At 38.9% G+C, this 13,033-nt stretch overlaps 1 protein-coding gene, 1 long non-coding RNA gene and 1 pseudogene across 2 annotated transcripts; 1 reads left to right on the top strand and 2 right to left on the bottom strand.

The window, feature by feature from the left end:
• Positions 1-11: 11 nt before the first annotated feature.
• Positions 12-1,236, top strand: LOC149102264 (uncharacterized; annotated as a pseudogene).
• A 4-nt stretch (positions 1,237-1,240) lies between these two features.
• Positions 1,241-5,873, bottom strand: LOC110066327 (uncharacterized). The gene is made up of 3 exons (XR_002298544.2): positions 5,544-5,873; positions 3,607-3,771; positions 1,241-2,621 (listed from the first exon to the last, which is right to left on the bottom strand). It is a non-coding gene; the product is annotated as an uncharacterized LOC110066327 (long non-coding RNA).
• A 1,556-nt stretch (positions 5,874-7,429) lies between these two features.
• LOC110066354 (large ribosomal subunit protein eL8-like) lies at positions 7,430-12,999 on the bottom strand. Its single transcript, XM_020773581.2, has 6 exons — positions 12,956-12,999; positions 10,344-10,458; positions 9,867-10,016; positions 9,198-9,418; positions 8,316-8,386; positions 7,430-7,702 (listed from the first exon to the last, which is right to left on the bottom strand). Exons 1-6 carry the CDS (start codon positions 12,956-12,958, stop codon positions 7,477-7,479), a joined length of 786 nt encoding a protein of 261 aa, XP_020629240.2. The 5' UTR covers positions 12,959-12,999; the 3' UTR covers positions 7,430-7,476.
• Positions 13,000-13,033: the final 34 nt, after the last annotated feature.

Genomic DNA, 13,033 nt, shown 5'->3' with positions numbered 1-13,033 from the left:
ATAAAGTTGTCCATTGAACTGACCAACTGTTCCAGTTCATTGGACAACTTTATGAACAGACCGATGGCGTCGCCATGGGCTCTCCACTCGGGCCACTGCTCGCTAATGTCTTCATGGGATCCATTGAAGAAACTCTGGTTGATGAAGGCAAAATGCCTTCATTTTACAAGAGATATGTTGACGACACTTTAATTATAATGCCTGACACAGCATCAGCAGCTACCTTTCTTCAAGCGCTCAACAACTGCCAATCATCAGTGAAGTTCACCATGGAGAGAGAGAGTAATGGTCTGCTTCCTTTTCTAGGAATGCAACTGCCGCTTAACAGAGCTCCTTAAATTGAGACCAAAGACTACATAAAACCTACTACTAACACGGGTCTTTTGCTCCACTACCAGAGCCATGTCGACATGCGATATAAACGAGGACTTTTGAAAACCAAGCTTGACCAGCATGGTCTAGCTATACAACTACTCTTGTAATTCCGAGGTGAAATAAAGGTATGTATGTATACCGTGCATATCGCTTATCATCGTGCTGGTCGTATTTTTCTGAAGAATGGGACCGTTTGACAGCAGTTTTCTCCCGACTGAAATATCCACAACACCTTATCAACTCTACAGTCAAGTCGTTTATCGCCTCTGAAGTTGAAGACCCGCAACCAACACCTGCCCAAAAAGAGAACCCAACCGACCGAATAGTCCTGCCCAGGATTCAGCAGACTTTGTCCGTAAGCAGCTGAAAGACCTGAGCTTGAAGACCCACACTGTCATTCAACCGGTTTTTGTTGGTGATAAGATCCAGCGAGAGCTAAAAGTGCATGAGATTAACCCGCCTATTGTTAACCAACAACGTGTAATTTATAAACTTCAATGTGACTTGTGCGATGCAAGCTATGTAGGCTTTCCTCTCAGGCACTTGCACCAAGGCGTGGCTGAACACATTAAACAGTCTTCTTCCATTGGCAAACACTTCATTAACGAACAATATTGTTCCGAAAGACCTGTAGAGACATTTTTCCGCCATCAGGAAGTGCATGAATACGTTCGATTGTTTAGTGCACGAAATGTTGCTGATTAGAGAATTAACACCGTCTCTCAACTCAATTCAAGCAAAACTATTTGCGTGACATTGCATATGTAATAACGAACAATGTTAATCTTGAGCGAATTGTCTGACAGTTTATCTTTTTGCATTTGAACTTGAAAATGGTGTCACGATGTCACCGAAACGTTGTTCTTTTTTATCGCTAATTTTCACTTGTTTATGCTTGACAAACTTTTGCTTAGGACCATTCAAGTGAACCAGATAAACTCTCTAAACTAAGCCAAGTTCTGGAGAAGTCTCAAGAGCAATATGATCAACACTCAGTTTTGATAAACAGTTCGTTTCTCGTTTCAATGAAGGCCACAGATATGTCTTTACATCATTTCAAAACGCACGAAATATATTTTATTACAAAGTATGCAAACCCCAACCTAAGAGTCGTCACGCAAAGGAACGATGGTGTCAAGATGTCGAGTCCAGTTGCGTGACAATCCCTGGTGCTTGGTTGTTTTCCATATTAAATTTTGAACGTACCTGTGGCGTACATTGTGACAGAAACAAACCGTTTACTAAAACCAGTTTGCCATCATACCGCTTAGTTTTAATCAATCAGTCAATCAGGCAGTCATTACATCAATCAGACAATCAATGATTAAGTGCATCATTCCGCGTGTCAGTCTTTCAATCAGTCAGTCAGGCATTACGCCAGACAACCAGTCTGTTAGTCAGTCTGTCATTCTTGCATCAGTCTTTCAGTGAGTAATTCAGTCAGACAAGCAGACAGTCTGTCAGTCTGTCAGTCAGTCAGTCAATCAGTCAATGAGACAATCAGTCTGTCAGTTCGTCATTCCATCCCTCAGTCATTTAGTCAGTCAGTCAGTCAGTTCGTCATTCAATCAGTCAATCAGACAATCAATCTGTCATTCCATGCTTCAGTCTTTCAGTCTGTCAGACAGACAGACAGACAGTCAGTCAGTCAGTCAGTCAGCAGTCAATAAGTCAATGAGACAATCGATCAGTCAGTCCATCATTCTGTCTGCCAGTCAGTCAATGAGACAATCAATCAGTCTATCATTCCATGTATCAGTCTTTCAGTCAGTCAGTGTGCCTGTCATTCCTCGCATCAGTTTTTCGGTGTGTCAGTTAGTGAGTTTGTCAAACAGTCAGTCAGTCAGACAATCAATCAGTCAGCTCCCATTCTGTCAACCAGTCAGTAGACAGTGAGTGTCAGTCTTTCACTGTGTCAATCAGATGGTCAGTCAGTCATTCAGACCATCAATCAGTCAGTCAATCATTCCATGCATCAGTCAGTCAGTCAGTAAGCCATGATGGGTTTAAAACTTTACCGACAAAAAGTGTGTCATGAGAGTTTTTCTATTCATTGTGCAAATCAACCACAGAAGAATACAGTGTACATTGAAAAACTGAATTCAGTTAAGCAGGGCAGAACTTGGCTTATTCAAGAGTTTTGTTTACCTGGTTCCCCCAATAGATGGATGCAAAATAAAGCACACAGCCCTTCTGAAGATGACTGCTTGAAGCTTTGGTCCACTTTGTCCCAGTTGGCATCTGATCTGGAAAAGGAAGATTAACTTCTTTCAGTCTCAAGTTAAATATATTTAAAAGAAACGCTCATATTACTTTTAGACCTGTCCAGTACAAATCAGTACCATTTAAAAAACAATTTAATAAATCAGCTCACTAGTTTAGAGAAGCGTTGCTTGGCAACCAAGAAAATGGCTATGAAAGAGACTATGGAAGGCCACCATAAGCAATCAGGTAACACCAGCTCTACTTCCAAGGCCACAATTACATTTGATCATCCTACCTCTTGTTTTTTTACTATTTTCCATAATCAGTAAGTCTATGGGGTGAAACCTCCTGCGATTATTAATTTGTACCACTCGCAAGGGAGGCAACCCAGGAGCAGGTTTTTATAATATGCCTGAACAAAGCAACACAACATTTAAAGGTCAAATTTTTAAACAAAAATTACTTAAAATCATTTTATCATGCAATTTTTTCTAGTTTTGCATTGCTGTAGGTCTGTGGAGCCAATTTACAAAAAGATAAGCAAATTTCTGGACTACGATGAGTTCTGCACTAAGGAGGGAGTATACAGAAAAACTTCTGAAAGTAAAACAAGTTCAGACAACTTATAAACATTAAATAACAGAAAGAAAGATTCTGAAGCCTACCAAAGCTTTATCAGTAAGGGCTTTTATTTCAGTTTTCGGTTTTGGATGAAATTTATTGCGGTTTTGGGCAATTTTTTGCATGGTTTTCTGGTTTCTAATAAGCACCTATGCCCTCCTTCTGGAGAAGACATGTTTACCTTTCGTTTCTCAACTGTTCTTGTAGATGGCCATTATTACTGTGAGGTAAGATAATGGGACAACACATTACTACCTTACACATGGTGCACCCCTACTAGAGTAATTAACAAATAAACAGGCTACTGAATAATGTGGATCAACAAAAAACACAACCTTTTCTGTGATATTAATTTTCATTTCCCTTACTATTTACCCATACAGTTTTAAAGTACTCACACAGTACCTGTGCTTAGATGTGCAAGTGACAAGTTCTACAGTCATCACTTTGATTCAGGGAATCAGAATGCCTTGAAGTAAAGTTCAGCATGTTACTTGAAAGGGTTCTTTTCCCAAGATGAGATCTGTTAGTCTGTTGTGCTGACCCTCATAAAAATTTTCTTTGATTTATCTGTGGAAAGAATGGTAGGTGTAAACTAAAAGTTCTATTAATTTATTTTATCAATATACAACCTCATCATAATAGATCAATACAGCCCCTAACAAAATATTACTTTGTCAGAATCATTATTTTCAGTTAAAGAAGCTCTGGTTATTGGTTATTGAAAATTTTCTCTATGAAACCTTTGTGTGTGTGTTTTTTTTTTTATGAAAAGAGTAATTCCATATATATTATGCAAAGGTAAGCTCATGTTAATCATAATTCACTGGAAAATTCATGAGTTTGCTTATAACAGAACTCCGGTAGGTATTCTGTTGTGAGTAGTTAGCTCCAATGCTAGAAGTTTTGAAAAGTTGGTCCTCTAAAAGGAGTTGTTTATATGGGCTTCTATTATAGCTCTCCTACAGGTGCTGTACCATGCAAGGAAACCACCTTCTTCAATCTTATTGAATGCATAAAGAGCACCCACCATTATGATCACTGCAACACTAAATTGTACTTGATGTCTTTTTGCAGTTAAGTGATAACGTCGAAAGGCCAAATGCTTCAAATCAACCGTCATCTTATGAACGAGCTATTAAGGACTGTGCCTTCTTTTTTTTTGGTGCACACACGTTCTGCACGTCACACAAGGCATGGTTTAAGCACCACACATGCGCTGGGTTGACATTGACGCAATCAACTATGCTACCAGGTACACAACTAAAATGAAAGCAAAATTTTCCTACTGTGACCAAATCAAGTTTAATGACCTGTACTTAAACCAGGAACACCAGAATAGCAGCATATCGCTAACCACTAACTGTTAACATCTTCCAGTTGAAAAACTAGCTGTTATCTGTCGAAAATTATACTGAGATCCAAATGTAAACATGTACCTGTAGATGGTGTAGTACGCACACAAAACAAGTGCAATACCCAAATGTTTTACTTACTGGGGAGACGACAGGAAAAAATGTAACAGACACCGTAAAACTTTTCAAAAAAGATCAATAACTTTAAAAGACCTCTGGTTACCCCTACATGTATGGGTTATTGACCAAGTGTGAGGTCAAGATGGCTGGATATTGGCCAAGTTCTTTTTTTGCGCGTTTATGGACCGAGACGGAGTCAAGGTCCATAAACCTGTAAAAAAAGAACGAGGCCAATATCCAGCCATCTTGACCAAACAAGCTTGGTCAATAAAGGATTTATTATATGGCTTTTGGAGAAATTTTTCTTGCGGGACACGGCAGATAGTCCCGAGCGGGCAAGATAGCTCCCTCTTGCCCGCTCAGGTAGCCAATCACAGCACAGGATTTGATTCATCTTGCCTGCTCACAGAGCTAGCCATATAATAATTTATTTTATGAAATGGAAGTGGCAAGCCTATTCAACACATAATTAGTTTCTGGTTGTGAGCAAAAGGTATTTAAACTGTATTTAAGCTGAACCAGAGGAAGGCTGTCAGAGACGCTAAAAGCGCTGTTGCAACGAAGAAATGTCTTTTCCTTCTTTAAAAAAATGCTGATGTCAGCATTTTTTGCTGAAATTCAAGGCTGACAATCTCGAAAAAATGCTTGGCTACCCCAAATTTTCTTTGTGGATTCCAATAGCCCTTGCAAAGATCTACTTTTTCCGCGTGGTCCTAACGTGGTGCAAAAACGTTTGTATTTAAGCTTAGCAGGCACCGTCCATAAGTCGAGTTTGCAACAAAAACGACGTAAACGACATTCAAAGACCGTGCTATAAGCCAGGATAAAAATCTCTGATCGTATAAACTGTTTAAAAGTACAACATACTTTATGTAGTTGCTGCAGAACATAGCTTTATCACTCAATACATGATATACAGCGCCACACGATTCGCCACACAAGGTCTTCCACCGCGCCGCCATTTTGAATTTCCCACAAAGTTTTATAGAGGGGGCTTGGCCACTCGGCTCTCGTCTCCAGGGTCTTCGCTTCGACGAAAAGCGTAGCTTGCGCCCCTCCTTCTATCCCCGCTCTATGTCGCGCCTGCTATGCAGGCTACAGGGTCCTACAGTGTCACACCAGTGATTTGGGTATCCTCGAGTTTTGGGTCCCTAGCCTGTTCCAGGCTCTCGGTCTGTAGTGACGATCGAAAAAGCGGGCGGGCGGGTCAGCGAACAGGCTAGGGATATACCCAGTACTTGGATACATCACTGCGACTGTGCGTCAGCGGCATTTTTCTAACGGATTCTTGTCATTGTTGTTTATTTGGGCCAGGGTAATTAATTAAATCAATTAATTATTTAATTGATTAATTAGAGCAGTTTTCAATTCAGTGTCGTAAAACCAAAACCAAACCAATTACTCACTAATTAGACTACCTAGTCAATCTCAAACCGTAGTAAAACTAAAACCAAAACCAAAGTAATTGTCTGATTACTTTTGACACTCAATTGAAAACCTCTCTAATTAATGAAAGTTAAGGTACCGGTATCTCCGCTAGATTTTCGTTTTCTTTCTAAAGGAAATGACTCATGGTATTTGGTTCTATATAAATAACTGAACTTTCTTCGCTTCAGTTTTACTCATCCCTTTGTAAGAGCATTGTTACGTGGCTCAGTATGATATTCCATAAATCTCCGTATATTGTACTGGAATGACTCGGAATATACCGGAGCAAGCCAGAATGGTACTGCAATTTTCTGGAATGACACCGGAATGGACTGCAACCATCTCCTCAGTTTACAGTCCTATACTGAGCGCCAGAGAGGGAGTATGGACATTCAGCCGATAAACTGTAACAATGCTGTATTAATGAGAAAATAAATGCATTGTACTTCGTAATGTTTTATCTCAGGCGTGACAGAGCTAAGACCAGATATCTTCTCCTGGACTAAAAACAGAAGACGCAATATTTAACCCATTGACGCCTGTGATGGGCGTTGGCCTTTGCTCCACCTCTGACGTCATCACCTTTGACTAAAATTGGCATCACTTATACTAAAGTTCTCCAAGAGGAAAAGGTATTTCCACTGATACCCAGATCGGACTGATTGGATCAATTGAGGAAACATGCACAAAAGTGCTCAGAAATTTGAGTGCAAAATTCGGAGCAAAATATTTCCCTCTACTACACTTGGCTACTCCGTTGAATGAATTTGCAGCGTCAATGGTGTTTTCGTGGGAATTCTTGTACTGGAAGCAAGCCCAGTAGTAGGTCGACAACTGCAGCAAACAAACAAAAAAAATCAAGAAAACCGAAAGGCCTAAAGATGTAGGTCGTCTCGAAATTTTGATTATTTTCTGCGCATTCCCGAGCAAGAGTGTCATAAAACGCGATGCTAGCGGAAAGAAAGGCATGGCGTCTCTTTGCTGTTATTGCAAATGCCCTTTTGAGTAGGTCAGAACTAATTTAGCTCATATCCGGGCTAAAAATGTCCAAAATGGTCAAGCGTTTTTTCCAAATATCTCTGGGTGTCAATGGGTAAATGAGTTGAGAAATTCTCTCTGGTACCCCTTTCATTAGCCTTACAATTACGAGGGATAGAAATTTGATCATAGAAATTCCCTCAAGTCTAGTCCCGACTAGACACTTCCTGCATTAGGATGAAAATGTGTGGATCACAATGAACATGCATGTGCAGAGACCCAAACAAAAATGATGGGAATACTTCAGCTTTAATGATATAAAATATCAAAAATTGAAACATGGAAAATTCGATGGTAATAATTTTTTATTACATTCCGAGAGAGTTTGTACACATCAGACTTTCATCTCCTTAATCTTGGCCTTTTCAAGCTTGTGTGCAGCCGCCTGGGACTTGTTTCCCATCACACCACCACCCCAGTGTTTTCTGATCTCATCGAACCTCTCATTGAAGTTGGTCTTAACAGCCTCGCAAAGGTTAGTAAAGTTGTTCTTGTCTTCTGGTCGAACAGCAGTGAAGCACAGTACTGTGGCTGTCTTCTTGTGTACTACCTTACCCAACCTAAAGGCACCAAGATAAAATAAGCTCCTTACAATCTAATCAGTAGTGAAACTAAAACAACTCTTCTAACTAAGCTGGACAATCTGTGTCTGGTTCTATACTAGACTGTCACAAAAATCAGGTCCAATGTGTAGTTGCAGAAAATATTTTTCAGGGTTTTTTTTTTTTTTCATTTAACCCCCATCCCTCCTGAAATTCCAGTTTAGCTTACTATCTTCCTTTTCAAATTTCAGCTTTTGAAAGCAACTCACCCCTGGTGGGTATGGAAATTTTCCAGAGTTGCACAACTAAACATTACTGTAAAAGTCATATCGGAGTTGAAACATTTAACACAAACTTACTGCCTCTGATTTTAGACCAGATCTCTTATGCCACAAGTTTCCTCCAGAAAAAATAAGTATAACAAGAAAAAACCCTCAAGCCCTCACCCTTTTTCCGATTCCACCCAAACAATTTCTCCACTACGTAGTATACAGGGCCGGCATCAAATTAATGGTTTTATATAACTTTGCTTGCAGGTTATACAGCTAGTGTAAAGACGTGTACTGCAAAGGAGGATACTGTAAACCTAAGTAAGATTTAAGAGTGATTGATAATATGAAGACACACTAACCTGGCTTTTCCCTTCACAATACAGTACGGAACACCCATTTTCCTGCACAGAGCTGGCAGCCACACAACAAGCTGCAAAAATAATTGGTTATATGTTCTCTGAGTTAAACGGTTTGCTCAAAGAAGAACTTTTATCTCTCCATCTAACTTCATGCTCACAGATTTGGCTTTTAAGGTCAAGACATACAAGCAACATTTCCTTAGTATCAACTTGCCACAAAACAATCCTGCGTTTAAAAAGTATGGCTGCCTGTATTTCTTTTTGTGTTACAAGTTACAGGAACATATTTCACAAAGTTGAAATTGTGCCTTCTATTTGCAGCATGTTGCTGCAATTTATGACACAAGTGGTAACATGCGAATCATCACTGTTAATCACATAGAAATGCAATATTTCTGTGCAACAGGTTTGAAGAAAATATTAGATCATCAGGCTTTTAGTCAAGCTGAAATGACCATGAATTTGTCAATAAAAGGTACCACAATTCAGGAATTAATCACAGAGAATGAAGGGCAAAGTACAAATGAAGTGAAACTTGGCTAAATCACAGCATAGTGTGTTTGTACTTAATTGAATTTGTGAAAAGCCACCAATTACATTCTTGTTCAATTTTCACTATCTGTGAGTTTTTAATGCTACCTTGCACCTCATGTACTTTTTTTTAACAAAAGAACCTCACATTGATAACAGTTAATTATGTAACTGATGTACCTTCCTGTATAGCAGTCTGTAAATCCTTTACTCTCAAGCAGAATGGCCTACAGTGGTACATCTTAGCCCCACTTTGAAAACTGAATTTGTGGTCACACTAGTGTGGTAACCTAGTTAGAATAAGTTAGAATAAGTTAGATTACTAGTCTATACCTGTTAACTATGCCTTACCTCAATGGGGTCAACGTCATGAGCAATGACCACAAGCTGTGCCTTCTTGTTCTCCACAAGACTAGTCACATGGTTAAGGCCATATTTGATAATAACTGGCTTCTTTCCTGCTGGTTCCTCCTTGCCCTCCGCTTTCTTTTCAGCCTTGGCTGTGAGGCGAGCTTTTTTCTCAGCTTTAGTTTCAGGACGGTATTTGTGCATCAGCTTGAAAAGCTGGGTAGCTTTAACAGGCAAAAAATTGAATTAACCTTCTTTTAAAAATGGACCAAGTACAACCGAGTACAGAACCACATTGCCCTTATTGTTTTGTTCCTTTTGCCATATGATAATCAATAAAGATGTCTTAATGGGAATAGCAACATTCCGCCTGGCAAAGGCCATGTTGTCACAAATCAGATGGAAACATCATTGTTAGCACGTTGTTATCTTTTCTTTTGATGATATTATATCTTTGCTGTGTATTAAAGGTTTTTCTGGGAGCTACAAGTGACCAATCTTGCTTACAGCCCACATTTTCATGTGCACAACATGTCCTTTCCAAGAAACCTTTTTGTTCTTGCCTAGGAAATGATCTAGACTGATCTGCACTGAAGCATATTATGCCTTACTGTGTAAACAGATAGGATAATCTTAAGTATGGTTATAGTGGGAAATAAATTTACAACATACCAGTTTGCTTGTCCAATGTCTGTGTGAACTGATTAATGGAAGGAGGAACCTTTAATCGCTGGTAAAGAACGCTCCTTTGCCTTTGCAGTCTGATGTACTTTGGCCATCTGACAAATCTGCTCAAGTCACGTTTTGGCTGAATATCCCCACCTTAATGTCCAAAGAAAATAATAATTTTACTCTGTAAAATGAGTAAGAGGGAATCCACTGTACACCACACAAAATAACGCAAATGAAAGCAATTCCTAACGTCACATTCTATAACTATCACAACTGCAAGAAAACATTTTGCTATATAAAAGTCAACACTCCCATCAATACATATTGATAATTTCTGTATTTCCTCATGATCATTTTTTTTTTAATGGAAAAAAGGTGTGATTCATCGAAGTAGTTCTGTTTAAATTGACAATAGCTACTTTCAGTTTTGTGACCTTAGCCAGAATAACAAATCAATAATATAGTTCTTGTTCTTACCAATGCCAAAATTCCTTGGTCTTTTCTCAATGAGAGGGTTGATGACCTTCTTTGGTACTGGTTTGGAGGTAGTGTATGGGGCAGGTGCCACCTTCTTAACCTTCTTAACTTTAGGCTGCAGATCAAAGACAATATTAGCATTTGCTTGTTTACAGTTCTAACAGGCCATAAAAGTAAAAGTACAGTACAGGTACATTGTAAAGGTTCAACAACTAACATTGTTGCCACAGACATCAGTTTTCAAAATTCACTGACTTTTCCCTCATACAAATAAAATTTCCCAGACCAAAAAATACCTCACCATTTCCTGACCTGTGGCAACCCTAATAAAACTAAAGAGAGGCCTCACTGTTCAAACGATAGGAAACTCTGTCCATAAGATAAATCATTAGCTGGTGGATAAGTATGCCTTGCTTCGTCAACACTTAACCAGTTTATAGTTAACACTGTGTTGAGATCCAATCTTTGAACAGTGAGAACCAGGTCTTTATGAGATTGTATCCCTGAAAGAAGACCTCTATAGATAAAGACTTTCCTTTAACTAAGATAAACAACACTGACATGTGGATTGTACTATGCATTTCCAAGGAATGGCTGCTGACAAGACAAACTATGCTGTCCACTGGATTGAGATTTGTCCAACAGATAGCATTATCAATCCCTTGCATAAACGGACACTGTAGAATAACCTGCCCTTTGAAAGCTGTATTTGATGAAGTCTGAATACAATGTTAGGGAGGCTATTCCAACTTGAGGAAACATTTTAATGATCACAGCTCAGCACCAGGCTCTTAAATCAATTTAGTCCATGTACATTGTCTTTTAGATTGCAAAATAAGCACACAACTTATACATTCCCCAGAAAAACACTGGATTGTGTAGTTTATACTTTAAATATTTTCCTCCCTGACCCTTCTTCATTCAAATTTAATAGAACATGCTCTTTTGAGCAACTAATAATAACAGTGAAATTAAGAAATAAATTAAATAAAATTAAAAATAACAAGGAATGATGTATATAACACAGATGGTATACAGTGTGGGGCCCAGTTCTCGGCCGGGCCCAGTTCTCGGCCACTTTTCGTTCAGCATTTATTTTTCGCGCCATAGATGAATCTGAATAAAAAGCAATTGTTTCCAAAGGTAGCTTGATTCCTTGTCTTCCGTTCTGCCGAGTTTTGTTTCATCCCGCCGAGTTTTTCTGTGAGCACGTCGAGGTGACGCGAAGGTAGGTGAATCTGGTTTCCCCGAAAACGTGTTTGTTTACGGCTACTCGAATTACATGGTTTAATTCAAGTTTATATTTTGTCCGTCTAGAAAGCCCAAATGAGCCAATTCTTGGCATAAACGGTGTAGAGTGATAAAGCTATCTGTTAAATATAAACTTTTCCTGGCCTGTTTAATTCTTTGACCTAAATTCACTCCTCAATATTTCCTTAGTACTTTTGCGTATTTGCCTATTCTCGGCCACCCTGCTCACCTTCAAGACTAAAAGCGTTCATAGTTTTGTGTGGAGTATTTGTGTCAAGTCAGTTGTAAAAATAAAGCTGTAATGGGGTGGCATGCTGAAAACTATGAGCTCTGACTTAACCCCGTTTTAAATACCCAACTCTTTTTTAGCCTCGCTTGACTGCACTTGAGAGAAAAACTAGGTGTGCAAAAAACTTCCTTTTCTAACATGAAACAAAGCTCTTTAGGGATAATTGGTGATCGAAATATCAAAACAGAAGCCTTACAAGTGATTTAACAACAAAAAATGGTAATAAAGCGTTGTTTATTCTGAGGAATCGCGTGCACTCTTTTGTGGCCGAGAGCTGGGCCCACTGGATGATAACTGGGCCCACGAACGAAGCCTCGATTTTCGTTATTACTCGGGAGAAAACAGCGTTGAGCAGTCGATAGCTCTACATGTGTAAACTGAATGCTGAAGCTAGTTATACGTGAAATTTTAAGTCCTTACGGCTATTCCAAAGTAAGAAATACAAGTTTACGTTTTTTGTGGCCAAGAACAGGGCCCCATACTGTACTTGTAAACAATTTCAAGAAATAGTTTTACAAATACAAATATATACGGAATCAGACAAATTCATAATATAATTTTTCCATCTCCAGACAATAGGGATTGGGATCACAACCTTCCATCTTACTTAGCAAACAGCGTCGGAACTGATGAATTGACACTTAATATTATCGCAGATACAAAGACTCACGTGCTAAATATTTTCTTCAATATTTTAATACCTGGGAAGCTTTAAACTGATATATGGACGAAAAATCCACGTAAAAAGAGGGCAGAAAAATGCACCGAATTAAAGATGGTTCAAGTTTGAGGTGGTAGACGAAATATGTTTCGTTATTAGCCATACATCAAAAAATATTTTTCCCTGCAAATGATCTAATGTGGATCAAAGAGAGGGGACATGATTCGCGAGACATAAATCTCGGCAGCAATACCTAAAATCAAGCCCTATTAATCCGGAGAAAACAAAAATAACTTTGCACTAATGTATAACACATACTGGAAGTTAGTTTATTACTACGCGAGAAGAAAAGAAACATAAGATGGCAGAGATATAGCAAAGCTTGAATTACTACTGAATTTCAAGACTTACCATCTTTACGATGGCGGACGAAGAGGAAGCTTGCAGTGCCTCCTGGGAATTTCAAAACATTACCCACAATACACTACG

This window comes from Orbicella faveolata, unplaced genomic scaffold, assembly GCF_042242905.1.
Source record: "Orbicella faveolata isolate gen_17 unplaced genomic scaffold, um_ofav_v1 contig_36, whole genome shotgun sequence".
In the NCBI taxonomy this organism is placed as follows: domain Eukaryota; kingdom Metazoa; phylum Cnidaria; class Anthozoa; order Scleractinia; family Merulinidae; genus Orbicella; species Orbicella faveolata.
The sequence above is the reverse complement of the archived record's forward strand: the minus strand, read 5'-3'. Positions and strand labels throughout refer to the sequence as shown.